Genomic DNA, 18,746 nt, shown 5'->3' with positions numbered 1-18,746 from the left:
GGATGCAGGCTGGTTGACGAGGAGCTCTAATGTTTTCTAGGAAGATAGAGACCTTGTGAACAAAGATGGCATTTTGGGGACACTATGAGTAATTAATTTAATTGATTTAATATAGCTAAAGCTACTTTGTGAGGTGCCGAGTGGTAAGATCATGACAATGAGTAAGATAATGTTAGCGATGTGTAGAATGAGAAATGCAGTGAATCAAAGACAGAGACTTGGACAAACCTAACCCCAATACTTTGGCCACCTCACGCGAAGAGTTGACTCATTGGAAAAGACCCTAATGCTGGGAAGGATTGGGGGTAGGAGGAGATGGGGACGACAGAGGATGAGATGGCTGGATGGCATCACCGACTCGATGGACACGGCTTTGGGTAGATTCCGGGAGTTGGTGATGGACAGGGAGGCTTGGCGTGCTGCGATTCATGGGGTCGCAAAGAGTCGGACACGACGGAGCGACTGAACTGAGCTGAACTGAACTGAACCCTGAGGGAGCAGATTAGGAAAGAAAACCCAGAAAGACAAGTTTTTTGTCTTCCTTCTCTTCTGTTCCACACACCCAAGTGCTAGCTGGGGATCTTTTGTGATACAGATAGGAAAAGGCAATTCTGTAGGGTATATAGAAGTAGAAATACACTGTACTCATAAAACTTGTATAATGTAATAAGCCAATGTTATCTCAATAAAAACAAATATAAAAAGAAATGAATGCCTTCACCCAGAAGGGAGTGAAGCTGTAAAGGCCAAGGCCAAATCGATCTCCCTAATAAATAGCTGGAAAGCAATAGCAACAAACATCGTAGAGTTGGGTTTAGTGGATTAAGGGCTTGGGAGAAATGGAGGGCAGAAAAGGAAGATTTCAAAAGGGTTTCTGTGGATTATGAACTGAATCCTCCTTGATGTTGGTTGAAAGATAAAAATTTGAAATTCCTCTTATTTTATGGTGACAGAACTGAGCTTTCTTTCAAAAGAAAACTGAGGCACATAATGATTGGAGTGATTTGCCCAGCATCACACAACTAACTAGTATTTGGTGAAGCCAGGAGTTGAACTCAGGCATTTGAATTTACAGAAATCGGTGGACTCAGGATTTTAAGCATAGGACAAAGGAGTATAGGGTAAATTCAAAGTAAAAATCTTTTTACTATTTAATTTTCTTGATTTAAAAAGTGATTATACTTAATGTTGATATCTAGTTCTCCTAAGTTGGAAAATTGTTATAATGTAGTTTTAAAGAATGCCATGGGAATGGGGGATAGCACAGTTTTTATTTGTAGCATAAAATACGCTCTTGCCCTCTCCTATGCACACAATACCTGGCACATTGTGGATTCTGAATAAGCATGGGCTGAATTGGTATGCACACTTCTCAGGTGGTGCTAGTGGTCAAGAACCCCCTGCCAATGCAGGTAGATGTTAGGAGACACAGGTTCGATCCCTGGGCTGGGATTCCCCTGGAGGAGGGCATGGCAACCCACTCCAGTGTTGTTGCCTGGAGAACCCCATGGACAGTGTTATAGCCACGCGCTCCGGGAAACAAGTTCACTCAGAAGGACGATGCAGATAGTGAAGTGCAGTTTATTACACCGGTGGGCCCAAGGCAGAGTCTCCTCTTAGCTAAGGACCCCGACCAGCATTTGCGAAAATCTTATACCCCACGTGTACGTGTCTGAACCCACCACCCCAATTTCCTTGTGACTTACATAAACAAAGGAAAGGTAAATACAATCACAATAACCCCATGTTCAAACAATCAATTATCAATAAGCCCAAGGTGACAAAAAAAATTTATGACCTGTCCGGAGGTAGGGGGATTAGTGTATGTTTTCTTTTAGGTGATGAGTAACCTGGATACAATCTTCAAGATTCCCCTGTCCGGAGGGGGTCTTATCCTTCTGTTGTCGTTTCCACAGGCACTAAGCACATAGTTCAGAGTCCATTAGAGAGGTGGCTGAACATGATCAGCACAAACAGGCCTAAGATGGAGTCCAGGCCCCACGAATTCCTTCTTCAACAGAGGAGCCTGGTGGGTTACAGTCCATGGGGTCAAAAAGTGTTAAGACATGACAGAAGCGACTTAGTTGCTTCATTCACATAATAAACTTCCTCACTTTGCAAGGTGCTGGATGGATGACTGCTCAAGCCTGACTACTCTGTAACAAACGTGTCTGCATTCGCAACCCTGGGTGCCTTAAGGTCCTGGCTTACTGTTTGTCTCCTCATAGAAATGTGGTCTTCATTCATTCAAGTTTCAGTTTCTCTCCCTATCGTGGTGGATTTCCAAGGGAACTAATTCTCAGGATTTTAAGGCATAGATGACCCTTTGGGTTTGTGTACATACCCATGGCCTGTTTTGTGTGCCAGAGAACATGGCAAGGAGAAAGGTACATTTATACTTACGTACAAGTATTTGTGTAGGATTGCCTATCTCACATAGTAATTTCCTTTAGGCAAGTGTTGGACCATACTTTATAAAACATGCCTAAGGTTGTGTTGCATGACCATTAGTCACATTTAAAAATCAAAGTATATGATGCAATTAAGTACTATACATTCAAATTAGATATTTTAGTTTACATACATATCTCTGCACAGGATTAAGAGCTTTTAGGTTCAAATTCAAAATTACTGTTTTAGTACTTTTTAAACTGTTTTTAAAATCCAAACAATGCATTTATATTGTCTTGTTCACCAAATTCTTTAGCACATAATACACAACATGAAGAAGTCTCTGGGCAAAGTTTACTCATCATTTCATCTCTTCTCATTCATTCCTTCAACATTTTATTGATTGCTTACTAACTGTCTGGCAAGGTGCTAGGACTTGTGAATACAAAAGAAAAGGTCAAGGTTCAGTCCTCAATCCTGCTCCAGGGCCTGGGCGGGGTGGAAAACACCAATAGCAAGCTAGCCCCAAAGGACCTCAGGTGCCGATTCCTTCTTCCAAGTCTAAAATCGTACTTCAACACTAATAAACTAGGAATAAGGTTTTGACTAATCTGACGTAATTTAAAACGATTATTGCGGTTCTTTGCCCTGCCCATCCCTTCGTGGTCGGCTGAAGATCAGCTTTAATACGACTCGCCTGGAAGAGGCTGTGCTAGCGTTTTGAAAGTTTATAATTAAGTTCAGCGTTTGTGTGTGGGCTAGAGTTGGGGAGGAAACCGACCGTTAATTACAGAGTTTCGTCTGTGAGTGCCTGAGGGCTTTAAAGTACCAGAAACACGAGAAACGGACAAAGCTTTACTCATTTTTAGATAAAAGTCGCACAAGAGTTGCCGGCGGAATCCGGCTGCCCTTGGCATTCCGTAGGGTGCGGGAGGGTTGGGACGCTGAAGCATCTCCTCCACCGACCATCGCCCCCCACCAAACCCCCAACTCCGGCTCTGGGTCTGAGGCCCTAGTCTAGGAGCGCTGCCGCTGGCCCGGGCTCTGAGGGTCGGGGCCTCGATCCTCGAGCCCCGTTCCCGGGACAGGAGGTGATAGCCAGCGCGCACGGAAGTGTGCTCGGCTCGCCCCAGTCCGAGGCTGCCTCTCCTCCCCCACTTCCTCCTGCGAATTGGCTCAGCCTCCAGGGCGGCTCCTCCTCCTGCTCTGCCTCCTCCCACTGGCCGAGGCAGGACCCCGGCCGGGGGTGCGGCGCCCATCCCGGCAGTCCAGAGCCAGAGGCGCGACGCTGAGCGGCCGAGCGGGAGGGAGGCGGGGGCCGCCCGCGCTGCTGTCCCCGCCCCGCGCGCCCCGCGCCCCACTTCCCGGGCGGCCGCTCCGAGCTCAGCTCTCTTTCCTCCCCCAGCGCGGTCCGGGACTCGCGGGGAAGCGAGCAGCTGGCAAGTTTCGGCGCGCGCAGGCGGCGGGCCGCGGGCACCGTGCGCTCCGGGAGGGGTGGCCGCGGCTCCGGGCTCGGCGCCCCGTGCGCACTTCGGCGATGGCTTCTCTGCCGCGGCGGCAACTGCGCCTTCGCCCCCGCCGCCTCCTGCTCCTTCTCCCCGGAATCCTGCTGCCTCTTTGCGGCGCCTTCAATCTAGATGTGGAGAGTCCTGCGGAGTACTCCGGCCCAGAGGGAAGTTACTTCGGCTTCGCGGTGGATTTCTTCGTGCCCAGCGCGTCTTCGTAAGTGGCCACACTTGGAAGGGGAGTTGGCCCCCTCCGCCATCAAGCGCACCCACCCTGCGATTTCCCATAGGGAGCGACTTCTGCAAAAGATCCCGGCGTCTTTCTGTCCGTTCCTTCTAACCTTCCCTCCCCCTCACTGGGCGAGTTAGATTCTGGGTGGATGAAATACTTGGGGGAGGTGAACCGCAGCACTGCTCATCACCCAGTTCCCCCTTCTCACTTCTTCATAGGGAGCGCTTTGAAGCAGACCTGTGCTGAAAATTAGGGAAAAGAGGGAAATCAATAAAGGCTAGTCCGGCGGAATACCGCGCAGCCTCTGCGGGCGCCCTGGACTTGGTCAGTTTCATCTCCGAACTTCTTTCTCTCCAATACCAGTTAAAGTTAGCCTTTCCTGTAGTCGTCTTTTTTGCTTCACAGACTTACTTAAACACCCGTGTTTTTCGCTCTCCCCAAAGCCCTCCCTCATTCTTTATGCCTCTCAGTCTGATCCTGTTCCTCCTAGTCTGCTCCTTTTCCAGACAAGAATGTCATCAGAAGATGACTAAAGTGACCATTCTGTCGTAGGAAAGTCATTGTGTCTTATCTCTGATACTGTCAGACCTGTGCACATTGGAGGCTGAACAGATGAATTGGATGTGTCATCTGTTCTTTTTATAGTGATCATTATTTGGGTCATTGTTCAGAAAGAACAAGGGTGTTTGCTGAGTTTTCACTCACTACAGGTCGTTTCAGTTATGTTTCAAATTGCCAACGTTTCGCGTTGCACAGGATTTGGAACTGAGTTATTGTCATTATTGGATTAAAAGTGGTCTCAGTCACCAAACGCTGACATCATTCTCACCACCCACCACCTTTTTTAGCGTTAGAAATACTGATTTAATCAGTGTTCACTGGCTGTCTTTTGATGTTTAAATCTTGTTTCCAACAGGGAGAACTGTTCTTAGCTCTTATAAATCGTAGCAACATAGTTTTGTTTTTTTCTGTATTTTAAAGTATTGCTTTTTTGGGGGAGGAGGAGGGAGGATAATTTTAATGGTCAGTACTTTTTAGAACGATTTCTTCCTAGTCATACATACCTAATTTGAGGATGATTAAGTATTTTTCCTTGACTCTTAATAATATTCATCAGGATTTATTCTTACTGAGAGTTGCTGGTTATCATTCATTTTGGTGACAACCTTTGCAGCAGTAAATCTGTTGGAAGCAGTTGGTGGAAACTACGTTTTCTGTAGTGAACTCAATTTTGTTTTCTCCAGCGTCATTGCTTTTTATGAGACCTGAGCACAGATTTTCCAAAGTGATAAAAATAATCATTAACTTCAGGAAGCATTTACTGCCTTCTCATTTGATGTAATCATATTTTCAGCCTTTTTTGTTATTTAAATTTCTTTTTGTCTCCAGATAGTTTTAAGTGTATGCTTTTATATTGCAGAGGATTTTAGTTGCTCTCAGAGTGCTCTTTTAATAATTCTAATAATTTTGAAAATACATATTGTCTTTTGTCAAGAGTTGCAGTAACAAGAATTAGCATTTAAATACTTTCATGTTGATGGAGTGTTTTGCAAGTGTTGCTCTTAATTCTGTGGCAACCCTCTGAGTTTAGTGGTGAAAGATATGCGATAAAATGATAAACTTTAAGTGTTTTTACCATGGAAAATGCAGTAATGTCGACTGTTCGCATGACATATTTCCTATTTTTTGGTTGCGAGGCTGGATGTCTAATTTGTGACTAGTCACTGTAGTTGTTGAATATACTGTGACCTCACAAGTTTACATGATCTCCCACTTGGGCCTTTAATGGTAAGGTAAAATTGAAGTTGGTTTGATTTCATATAACATTTTGAAACTTTCTTCCCTAACTTCGTTACTAATAGACTAGTGAGCTCTAGAAATAGCCTAACTTAAAAAAATATAAAATCATCTTTGAGATTAAAAAACCCCAAAATATATATAAACAAAGGTGTCTACTTCTGAGCTTTTCAGATTTAAAAAAGATTGATGCAAACTTATGCTTCCCTGGTGGCTCAGTGGTAAAGAATCCTCTGCCAGTGCAGGAGATGGCCTGGCTTGAAAAGATCTGGAGAAGGGAATGGCAACCCACTCCAGTATTCTTGCCTGGACAATCCCATGGACAGAGGAACCTGGTGGCTACAGTCCATGCGGTTGCAGAGTCAGACACGGCTGAAATGACTAAACAAGAACAATGTGCTTAATTTTGTAGAAAGGTACTTTTAAAGTTTAACAAGCATTGGAATCCCAGGTGCATGAGAATGCCATTTACAGTATCAGCAGCTGCATTTATTGTTGTCATTTGGTGTGATAATAAACATCTAAAGGGAAAAAAAAATTCACGTTAAAAAAAGTGCTAATTAAAAATTCCTTTCTTCTGAAGGAAGAGTGCCTGGATTAATGAGGAAGCAATGAGGTCTCCTGCTGCTTCTGGTTTCTGAAGGTGTCTAAATACCTTTGGCAAGCTATAGGACTGTTTTATGTCTCATTTTTCTTGTTACAGAAAATTGCTACCAAATTATATCCATACCCTAATGAAAACTAACGCATCAATGTTCATACTAAGCAAAAATATTAAAGTGACTTCAGTAAAGTTTCTCCAGAAATGCCTTAGGTTTAAAGTGAAACGTCAGAAAAATTGTGATTTGAAAATTGTGAAAAATATAGAAAACAAACTTATGATTACCAAAGGGGAAAGACTGTAGGGGAGAAAGATAAATCAGGAGTTTGAGATTAGCAGATGCAAATTACTGTATATAAAATAAATAAGCAACAAGGATTTACTATATAGAACAGGAAACTATATTCAGTGTCTTATAATAAGTTCTAATAAGCTATAATGGGAAAGAATACATAGACACACACACACACACACACACACACACACACACACACACACACATAAAACTGAATCACTTTGCTGTACACCAGAAACTAACACAACATTGTAAATTAGCTATGCTTCAGAAGAAAAGGAAAAGTAATTATGAAAAATAAAACATTGGCACTCCCTATTTTTTTTCCTGTATGCATTAATTTATGGTGACTATATTGCCAAACTTACATAAAGTTTAAGTAGTATATACAGGCCAAGAAGTAAAGGCATGTTTTTCTTATGGAGAGGAATTGAAGGAGTTAAAAATTACACCCTAGGCTTAGTTATAATAATGGTGGTATTTTACATTGGTTGACCTATTTTATAATTTACAAAGCACTTTTGCTGTGATTTCTCATTTTGCTCTACACCACAGACCCCTAGGGGAAGAAGGGAAGCAGATGAACTCATTCTTACAGATGAGGGAACTGAGGCCAGAAGCGTTTGCAGCCTTAAGTTGTTTGAGTGGGATGATGTGGGATAAAATACAAAAGATGGGAACAAAAGGCAGAAGAAATGAAATTCAAATTCAATTTAATTTTTGTGTTCAAATTTTAAGAAGAAAACGAACAGTTTTCTTATTCTTAAGGCATATTATACAGTTCTCATTTTACATATATTTTAAAATAATGCTATAATGAGCAACACTAGATTATAAGGCTTGCTTTTCCCCCCATTAAACATGATTGGAGCCTTATTTACAGCTACTTCTTATCCTGTGACCCCGAAGACAAGGTTTGGGTGGATGTGCCCTGGTCGCAGACCGTCCAGCAAAATGGTTCTCAGTCCTGACTTCCTGTTTGCAACACCTGGAGAGCTTTTAAAACCATACTGCTTCCCTGTCTGCATCTTCCATCTCAAAGCAGAGCTCAAACTTTATATTCAACAGCCTCTGGGTCATTTCTCCTTGACTAGACTGTCTTGCCTCAATTTGACAAAAAAGAAAGGGAACTTTTTCACTAAGTGATGTCAGTTGCACCTCTGCTTCTATTAATGGTACCTTCATTCTCTCTGTCGCCCTGGAAATAATTTCATATTCCTCCCTCTCATTTTCTATTTTTCTTTATCTCTCCTACTGCACACCCCTAATATTAGTCAGTGATTAGTCACCAGGGAGAAGGTCCTGGAAGTTCTTCCTTGCTAATGTTTCTTGCACCCATCACTGCTTTCCACTTGTACTTTGACGAGCTGTCACAAGCATGGTCTGTGGTACTCAGGTCATCACCCTTTTGCTCATCATTTAGCTCTTAGACCTGCAAAACATCTTACATGTTTCTAATAGTTTTCTCTTTCTGAAGCATCTTTTGATCCTGGTATTCCACTGTTTAAATTTCCTCAACAAGTTCTCATGGCCAGAGATGCAGTCCAAACTGCTTAACCTGGATGAAGGCCCCTTTCAGCCTGTCCCAGTCTGCACCTACGTTTAGAAGCTTACATCCTACTTCTCCCTTCGTCTTTGTAACCATCTTCACAACCCTTTTGGAGAAGGAAATGCCAACCCACTCCGGTACTCTTGCCTGGAAAATCCCACGGACGAAGGAGCCTGGTAGGCTACAGTCCATGGAGTCGCAGAGTCAGAAACGACTGAGAGACTTCACTTCACTTCACAACTCTTTACCAGATAACACAGGTTATTTTCATGAACTGAACGTAGTGTGGCTCTGGCTATATCGGTCCTTTTTTCTTATCATAAATAATATACACTCATAGATTCTGTCATTTTTATTTAGAAAGCAAGTCCTATGTTGATTTCTCCTGATTAAGGCCCAAGGTTTATAGGATAGATATTATGGAGGAAAAGAGCAAATACGTAGAATTTCTAGTTAATCCGTCTGTTTTATATCAAATAAATGTTGATTGTAGCTGGTTTTTTTTTTTTTGATGAAAAGTAAATGAGACTGGAATTACAGCTCTGAAATAACATTCTGCACAATATTATACACATTTCTTTCTGTATATGTATATGATAATTTTTCGGAAGTTCCTTTTGGTGAAACCTCACTGGTCAGCCAGAGTCAGCCAAAATATGTTAAACATGTTTTATCATGGAGAAGTCGAAGCTGAAATCAGCCAAATAACTTAGTTCATTTGGAGGGTTTGAAAAACGTTCTTGTCATTGTTTGGCTGGTTGTCTCTCCTTGGTAGGCAAGGTCACATTCCCTGAAGCAGCTGCCCTTAAAGTACACCTTGGATTAGAAGTGCATCCACAGGGCATCCTCCTGGTTGTCTTCTCAAGTCCGCTTGTCTCTCTCTCACATCCCCTCCCCCTTCCTCTCGCTCTCCCTGCCTCCCTTCCTTTTTTAATTTCCTTTTCTTCCCCCTCTTTTGCGCTTCCTCCTCTCTTCTCCTTCATTCTGTCCCTCCCTGTCTTTCTCCTTGACTATCTACTGTCCCTCTTTCTTCTTCACCTGCTTCCCTCAAACACACATTCTACTCTTTATATTTTAGAATTTCTTGGCATGATATTAATAGCCTGCTCATATATGTAAACCTTAATTTTAAAACCATTTAATGAAAATAACTCAAGTCATTGAGTGAAAATGGGGATTCTGATACTGTTTTGGGGCAAACTCTGGCGGGAGGTGGATTCTGTCAGGAAATTGCGAGCACGTGAAACTAAGTTGCTCAATTTCACATTTTTGTTGCTTATCAGAGAAATCTCTGTCAGCCTCAACTAACCCTGTGTATCTTCCCAACTCTCCACCATTGTCAGGAAATGTTGCAAGCCAACTATTTTCTACCTTCTTTTTTACCTCTCTCCCGGGAGCTTGCCTTTGGGTTCATTAATGACCCTTTGAGAAAATTGAGGAAAAAAAGGTCTTTTAAAAAGAGATTTTAACATTTATTTCTTGTTTTATTAGGGAATAATTTTATTAATCGTTGTTTTTTAGCTCTGATGTCATCATCTGGTATTTTTATAACGTGGTCATATTTTCTAAGTTTGCTTTTATCTGTACTGTTCACATTCAGAAAATTTCTCTTTTAAGTAATTGTAGTGGGCATTATTATTTCCATACAATGGAAGTGGAAATTGAGGCTGAGAGATTTACAGTGACTTTCTTTAATGATTTATATGGTGATTGGAACCTTTAGTCCCAAACTGCCCATTGGACAGTGCTGCTTATATCACATTTTTTTTTTCTGGTCTGTCACTTCTTTTCCTTTAATTAAGCTGTTGTAGACATTCATTAGATATTCCTCGATGAACTTAAGTAAAATGATTTAATTATTTATAAGGTGTTTTATTAACAGGCTGTTTTTTGTTACTGTGGCAGAAAGACACATGGTACAAAATTGTCCTCCCAGCACATTAATGGGCTTTTACTCTCTGTGATATGTGTTGCTCTTATAGTCTTAATTTTCTCATGTAGTATCTTGTACCATCCTGTACTCTTTATTCTCTACAAATGCTTAATTTTTTTCTCTCCCTTTTAGGACTTAACATTTGTCTAAGGCAGTCTTACTGTTTTTATCTCTCCATTTTTGCTCTTTTAGAACTTTCTCTAACACTCTTAAAAATAACTTAAATATCATGTTGACACTTTGCACAAAGAACTTTATTTCTCAGCTTTTTCCCCTCCTATTCCTCCCATTAACCTAGCATTTAGAAGCTGAGAATGCTCACACATTCCTTTTATATTATTCTACCATTTCTGTGGCATTTCACCAATGTGCAAGACTGCACATGAAGGTATGCTTAGGAAAACTTGATGAACACCCTGGTTAGCACATCTAATTACCGTCATTTCATGCCCATAATGTGCAAATGGTCTGATGAAAAGCAGCAGCCTTGTTTCTGGTCTTATCCAAGGAACTCGAGCTCTGTGCTACCAATAGAGTGAGTGCAGTTTCCATTCAGAACTCTCCTGCAGCGCCCTTTTTTCTGTCTTTGCTGAAACTCATATCCCCTACCAACTTCCCAGCCCTCTCTGTCTCTAGTGCCAAGTAAAGAAAGTATCTGAAATCCAAGATTAAGAAGCGATATGTTACAGAAAGAAATTATTTTAAGGAAAACTTAAATAATCAGATGTTTATTGGAGGATGGTTTCTGCATTCTGCAGGGGTTGGCGATAGTGGAGGTGGCTTTTTATGTATGGCTGTTAAAACTGAGACTTATAACTATCAAATGTACTTGCCACTCAGTTGTCAATTTAAAAAGCTATTTTAAAGTTCTTGTTATGTGGCAGTACAAAGATGAATGAAGGTATCCTTCATTCATGGAAGCAGTTTATTACAAGATAGGAAGAAGTGCTTTGACAAAAAATTATTAAAGACTCTGTAGTGTGCTGTGTGAGGACAGTTCAGAAATGAGTTTGCTTGTAGGTTTTTAGATAAATTCTGAGAACCAACTCTTCTGTCCTAATGTCCTGGAACCTGTCCTTTATCCACAACACAAAAATCATAACACACACCTGTGCTTGTATTACCGTTATTAGGGCTACTGCAGGAATGATCCTATGCCTTTTTAGGCATAGATCTGAAAAGTATACTTCTCAGAAATACTTTTGTTTTTTCCTATCTTGTATTCAAGAATCATTTAATTCCGATGATGAGGGGCAGTTTTATAATTTTGTGGCCAAATTTTTGACCTGTTGAAAGGCAGATTTCATATATATATGTGTGTATGGATGTGTGTGTGTGTGTAATTTAGCTGTTAACCAGCTCCGCTGTAGAAAAGGGGGGTAGGATGATAACTGAGCTGCTATCTTATTCATGGGGCTTAAGGGTTCTCTTACTCAGATTTTTTTTTTTTTTTTTTTTTGCTGAGTGAAAGCTTAGTTGGCTATGAAGAGAATGAGCCAGCATTGGTGTTTTACTGATGCCAAATATGACTGCATAAAACTTTATTCAACAGGGTGTGGCTTGGTTGGGGATTTTGTCTTTGAGTGTGGAGTTTTGAGATAAGTATCTGAAAGCAAGATGCAAGTAATTCATGCAGCCAGCTCTTGACTGGTCTAAATAGGATTTGGCAGATACCATCGAGAAGAAATGAAATTGATAAATACAAGTTAAAATCAAAGCATTCCAGTACTTCCCCCAAATCAGTTTTATGACTTTTCCTTTGATGCCCTGATTACCTTACAACCTTAATAAAATATCTTTTAGCTCAGAAAAAAAAAAAGAAATCAGAGCATTCCATATTTAAGATGTAGGTTTGTTCATAATTTCACAAAAAAGTGAAAAGCAATTATGAGTATTTTCTTTGCTAGAAGAATGTAAGCGGCTTAGTGTTTAATAAGGAAATGAGATGGTAACAGTGGTAGCATTTATCGAGGGCCTTCTGTGCTTGTCTCCCGTCCTGTTTTCTTCTACAGTTCATTTAGTTTCTGCTCAGCCTCTTTTACGCTGTCCTCTTTCTCTGACTCCTAAATGTTGTTGCTTCCTCTCTTTGGTCCTCTCCTCTCTGTGTGAAACTATGTATTCCTAGTTGACATTCTCACCATGTTATCTCTAAGACAGAACTCTCCTAGAGACACAGATCACCAGGTGGGTAGCTCACAGGTGTTGTAGGTGTCTCACAGGTGTTGGGAACTGAATTCTTGGTTTTCCTGTGAAATACTCAGTCTGCCTTTTGCTTCCCTACTCTCTGTGCTTTTCTAGCACAGTATATGGTTCTCCCACTCCTGCGCTCCAGAAGGAAACCGAGGTATTATTCTTTCATCTCATCTTCCCTTTCTACCTTAGTCAAGCCACCAGCTATTCCTGTTCATTCTACTCCAGATATTTTCCAAATCTGCCCATCCATCTCTTTCTCCATCTATCCTCCCAATCTCAGTTACTGTCACCTCCTCCCTCAGCTGCTGAAACTCTCTCACTTTTCTTGTTCCATTTTTGCCCCCCTCCCCCTTTATTTGTTTCCCCTAAGGCACCAAATTTCATCTTCTTTATTAGATTATGTCTTTCTCTTGCTTTAAAAAACATTCAGAAGCTTCACAAGGACCTGAGGAGAAAATCCGAAAGTTTTACTCTGGCTGAAGGACCCTGTGTGGTTTAGCTTTGGCCAAGCGCCCTAGTTTTATTTTGTGCCATTCTCAGCTTGCTCTCCTTCAGCTGCTCCTCTTCTTTGTAAGCTCTTTCCTGCCTTGCGTCTTTGTACCTTTGCCTGGGATGTTCCCTTCCACCTCTCCATTGTTGTTGTTCAGTCACAAAGTCGTTTCTGACCCTTGGTGACCCCGTGCACTGCAGCTCTCCAGGCTACTCTGTCCTCCACTGTCTCCTAGAGTTTACTCAGATTCATGTCCATTGAGTCGGTCATGCTATCTAACCATCTCTTCTTATGCCGCCCCCTTCTCTTTTTGCCTTCAGTCCCTCCCAGCATCAGGGTCTTTTCTACTGAGTTGGCTGTTCAGTAGAGCCACTCATCAGGTGGCAAAAGTATTGGAGCTTCAGCTTCAGCATCAATCTGTCCAGTGAATATTCAGGGTTGATTTCCTTTAGGATTGACTGACTTGTTCAACCTCTCCATCCCACTCCGTTATTCCCTTACTCCCAATACACAAGACACTCTTTGGCAACTTCCTTCTAATCATGTACACTTCAGTGTACTTAGAGGTAAACCCACTTGTGACTTTACCTACAAGAAGTCTTTTCTCCTGGTTCTGTAAAGATAACTTCCTTAGATATCCCTTTATCTGAAGAAAATCTCTCCCCTGCATTCCTTAGAGATAGCTTTCCTTTATCTAAAGAAGGTGTCCTCTCCCCATACCCGAATAATGTCTCTCAGCCAATTGGTTTCGTTTGTAGCACTTGTAACAGTGACTAATTTTCTTTGCTAGTTCCTTGACTTTCCCCCCAGGGAATGGCAGCTCCACTGAGAGCAGGAAACAAGATGATTTTATCCACCCTGGTTTCTCTAGTCCCCAGATCTGTGCCTTAGTAGTGGAGACACTCAATCTATATCTTTTTCTGAATGAATAGAAACAGCTAAAGAAAGATCTCTTTTACTTAAAAATCTGATTCCTGATTATTTTTGTCTTTTGCTAATTTTACCCTTTCAGGAAATTGAATAGTGGTTTTGTTCTTTGACCAGAGGTTGATTAGATTAATCCAGTGAAAAGAGAAATTTGTTAGTTGCTATATAAAAAAAAAAAATTAAGCATGTAGTTTTAAAACAAGGTAAGTTTTCCCAGTGGAGAAATGATAGTATTTAGAGTTACCATACGTTAGAATCATTTATTTTTTTCAACATTCAGGATATAGAATGTATAAATTAAATCGTTAAAAAAATAAAACAGAAACCCACAAATTAAAACAAAATGTCCCTGTCTTCAGCCAGCATATATTTTTAACAAATTTATTGAGCTATAATTGACATGATAAACTGTACCTATCTAAAGTGACAGTTTGGCTGACATAAATTTTTAGTTGATATCACTTTGCTGGCAAAGGTCCTATAGTCAAAGCTGTGGTTTTTCCAGCAGTCAGGTACAGATGTGAGACCTGGACCATGTAGAAGGCTGAATGCCAAAGAATTGATGCTTTTGAATTGTGCTGGAGAAGACTCGTGAGAGTCTCTTGGACAGCAAAGAGATCAAACCAGTCCATCGTAAAGGAAATCAACCCTGAATATTCATTGGAAGCACTGATGCTGAAGCTGAAGCTCCAGTCCTTTGGCCACCTGATGCAGAGTTGACTCATTGGAAAAGACCCTGATGCTGGGAAGGATTGAGGGCAGGAGGAGAAGGGGACGACAGAGGATGAGATGGTTGGATGGCATCATCGACTCCATGGTCATGAGTTGAACAAGATCTGGGAGATGGTGAGGGACAGGGAGGCCTGGTGTGCTGCAGTCCATGGCGTTGCAGCAGAGTCTGACATGACTGAGTGACTGAACAACAACAGTGACAACAACCCTGAAGTTGCCCTATAATGTGTTACTGGATTGAATAAATCATACTGAATAATGTGTGTATGTAAAAGAGCACCGAATGAATAAGGAAGATGGAGTATGCACTCAGTGAGTGGTTTTTTAAAAATGTTTGTGGATGAAATAAGGAGAACGATTGCTTTTCCTGAATCGTAAGAGGTGGTTTGTGCTTTGTGTCACTTAAAGTCTTGTTTCCCCGTTTGTATCTTAGCAGGATGTTTCTTCTGGTGGGAGCGCCCAAAGCCAACACGACCCAGCCTGGGATTGTGGAAGGAGGGCAAGTCCTTAAGTGTGACTGGGCTTCTCACCGCAGGTGCCAGCCAATTGAGTTTGATGCAACAGGTAAACATTCAAATAGTGGCCCCCTTTCTTAATTTCTATTACTTTTGTATTCCCCCGATCTTTACCTCCCTCCACTTTACATATTTTAAAACATTTAATTTTTGAAAGTACTTGCTTTAGCTTAAATGTAACAATTTAATGACATATATAAGTACTTCAGAACCCCAGAGAGTTAAAAACAAATGACTTATTCTATGATTTTTTTTTTTGGTACAATTTTGTGGCATATAAAAGCCTTAATACATTGTGTTTCTATTGCTTTAGATGTCTCCAACTTTAACTGATAATGTTAACCTGCAGAAGTCTGGGGAAATCTATTAAAATTTTTTGCCAACAGAGAAAGGACAAAAGATTTTCTCAGAAGAGGTGCAAAAAATTTTATCAAAAACCAGTTGAGGAATATTTTGTATTCAAGTAGATTCAGTTGACTTTAAAAAAATTCTTTTCTAGAATTTATTGGGGAAATAATATGTTATGATTCTGATAAAATTAAAGTTTTCTCTACAGGGACAATTCCACTGTGGTGGTAAGGAGAAAAATAGGATAAGATGAGAAATAAATAATTTTAAGTTTTTCACTTATATAGGTAAAATAAAATATGCATAATTCTATATATATTTGTGTTGGCACATTTATCTACATTTGTGAAAGCTTAGAGAATCCTTAAAGAAATAGTTTGACATTCTTCAGGTACAATAGTTTGCATAATTTTTTTAACAATGTTGATTTGCTGGCTTTGACAGAATATTTTAAGATAAGTCTGAAGAAAATTAATATTTTTTTCCATATTGTTATTTACTGCTAGTTCTAAAATATTCTGGGAATTATAGTATCAGTGAAACAGAAATCATGTTATGGACTGTTCCATTTCATATCATGATCAGTGCCAAAATGAATGTCGGTAAGCCAATTCTTTATAGGAATCAGGTCACATTTGCTTTTTTCCCTTTTGAAACCATCTGCATTAAACCTTGTTTTTTTTCCCATATATGTGGCATTTGGAAAACTCTAGGAGTATGTAAATAGAGAAGGCAATGGCAACCCACTCCAGTGTTCTTGCCGGGAGAGTCCCGTGGACAGAGGAGCCTGGTGGGCTGCTGTCCATGGGGTCGCATAGAGTCGGACACGACTGAGCGACTTGACTTTCACTTTTCACTTTCATGCATTGGAGAAGGAAATGGCAACCCACTCCAGTGTTCTTGCCTGGAGGGTCCCAGGGACGGAGGAGCCTGGTGGGCTGCCGTCTATGGGGTTGCACAGAGTCGGACACAACTGAAGTGACTTAGAAGCAGCAGGAGTATGTAAAAGTTTCAGTTTTACCACAAATAGAGAAATATATCTGTGATTCAGGGTATTATTGGTCAGGGCTTTTATGTCTTCTAACAAAATATGCGTATTAATGAATAAAACTGTTGAACTGTTCAGATATATTTCTGTATTCAACACCATAGGTTTTGTGCAGTGCAAGGTAATTTATTAACTGATCTTTATTGAAATTTGTTTATTGAAAAAATTTCAAACAGTTTAAAAGAGTAGACAGTGAAAAATGGATTTGCTCACATCAGCTTGCTTAGAGGCTACCACTTTAAACAATTTCTTTTATCTTCTTAGAATTTTCTTATTCCTACGTATCTATATATCCTTTAAAAAAAAAAGCAATTCACAAAATAGGAGTCTTTAAGGCACCTGAGTCAACCCCCTCTACCTCCCAATATAATCTCTTATAGACATATATAGATTTACCTCATTCTTTGCCAGTCATGGCGATTATTCAGTTTTATGTATATACAGTCCATATTGTTTATCTCGTGCCAGCAGGCAGGGCAGTCTGTGAGTTCACACGGGTCAGCATCCTAGACATTCTGCGCACACAGTAGGGTGGGGAACGGTGGAGAGGAGACCTGGAGGGGCAGATGGAAAAGAGCCAGCACCACCCTTCGCAGATCTCCCCCGGGCCCCCCTGCTGTTTATTCTCTAGAGCAGCCAGAGTGATTCTTTTAAAATATTCAGATCGTAACATTCCCATTTAGATTCCACTGAGTGGACAGATTCCACTTCCATCTTTCTCACAGTAGCTGAGAGGACTCTTGAGTATTCCAGCCCACCATTTCTGTCTTTACCTTCATGTGCTTCCAGCCTCACTGGGTCTCTTTGCAGAGGTTTGTAAACAGGAGGCACATTCTCACCTCATCTTTGCGTGGACTGTTTCCATTGCTTGAAACATTGATTCCCCAAATGTACATTGGGTGCCCCTCCATCACCTCCCCTGGAAATTCCTCAAATGTCATTTTCTCAGTTATGCAGTTCCTCAAATGTCATTTTCTCAGTTATGCGCTGATCTTCTTATTTAAAATTCCAATTCCCCCTTTCCCGCTTTGTGCTCCCATCATCTTCTCTGCTTTATTTTTTCCTTAGTACTCACAATGCTGTAGAAGTTATTTATTTTTAGTTAATTTGTTTTAGTTATCCTTTCTTTCAGTTAGGATATGTATTCCATGGGAATTGTTTTTATCTGTTTTGTTCACTGCTGCAATCCCAGGGCCTAAAACAGTGCCTGGCACAAGTGGTACCCAATAAATTAAATAGATGAATGAGTAAGTCATAAGAGCTTTTCCCATAGTGACGAAATTGCCAAAGTCCTTTAGTTGTACATTGACATGTATGGACTTTTTGTTCTATCTTTTTGTCCTTGTTTATGATAGTGCTTTAATCATTTTGTACAGTCTTTTAGACTTCTCTTATGAAAAGAATATACAAATTGTATTTTTTCCATTATGGTTTTTATCCAAATAGTGTTTGAATTTAAGAAAACAGGACAATATGGTTTTCAGTAATCTAGTCACAAACATGTATATCTGGAACTAGCACCATCAGAGTATGTCTTGACTATGGAAGAAATGCTTACAACTTACAGCATCCTCCTGAACTTTCCTCACACCTCTGTCCCATCCTAGCCCAAATACATCAACATCTCTGCACCATTGATGTCGTTTATCTTTTTTCATTATCTCAAGAGAGATAGTGGCATTTCTCTTTCCCTCATCCTCAGTCTTGAGTCAGGAGAGATAGTAGCTGAGGGGATAAATGAGGTTTCTGGAGGCAAACCGCCTGGGGCTTAACCCAGCCCTGTCATTTACTGCTGTTTAACTTTTCAGTTCAGTTCAGTTCAGTCCAGTCGCTCAGTCGTGTCCGACTCTTTGCGACCCCATGAATTGCAGCATGCCAGGCCTCTCTGTCCATCACCAACTCCCGGAGTCTACCCAAACCCATGTCCATCGAGTCGGTGATGCCATCCAACCATCTCATCCTCTGTCATCCCCTTCTCCTCCCACCCCCAATCCTACCCAGCATTAGGGTCTTTTCCAATGAGTCAACCCTTCGCATGAGGTGCCCGAAGTATTGGAGTTTCAGCTTCAACATCAGACCTTCTAATGAACACCCAGGATTGATCTCTTTTAGGATGGATTGATTGGATCTCCTTGCAGTCCAAAGGACTCTCAAGAGTCTTCTCCAACACCACAGTTCAAAAGCATCAAT

The 18,746-nt window shown here is 40.9% G+C and overlaps 1 protein-coding gene across 8 annotated transcripts in view; it reads left to right on the top strand.

The window, feature by feature from the left end:
- ITGAV (integrin subunit alpha V) overlaps nucleotides 1-18,746 on the top strand; it is a 133,842-nt gene that overhangs the window by 26,777 nt on the left and 88,319 nt on the right. For 3 of the 8 annotated variants that reach the window (XR_014079817.1, XM_081581054.1, XM_081581052.1), the window contains exons 1-2: nucleotides 3,607-4,113; nucleotides 15,082-15,209. Coding sequence is in view for 7 of the 8 variants with exons in the window: in XM_081581054.1 (XP_081437180.1) it covers nucleotides 3,929-4,113; nucleotides 15,082-15,209 (313 nt within the window). In the remaining variant the exon portion in view is untranslated. Of the gene's footprint in view, nucleotides 1-3,606; nucleotides 4,114-15,078; nucleotides 15,210-18,746 lie in introns of those variants that run through there. The other 5 variants (XM_081581056.1, XM_081581053.1, XM_081581051.1 and 2 more) reach the window with 3 other exon arrangements.

This window comes from Giraffa tippelskirchi, chromosome 3 (assembly GCF_054371585.1).
Source record: "Giraffa tippelskirchi isolate mGirTip1 chromosome 3, T2T-mGirTip1v1.2.pri, whole genome shotgun sequence".
NCBI lineage: Eukaryota > Metazoa > Chordata > Mammalia > Artiodactyla > Giraffidae > Giraffa > Giraffa tippelskirchi.
This window is presented reverse-complemented; position numbering and strand designations above follow the sequence as displayed.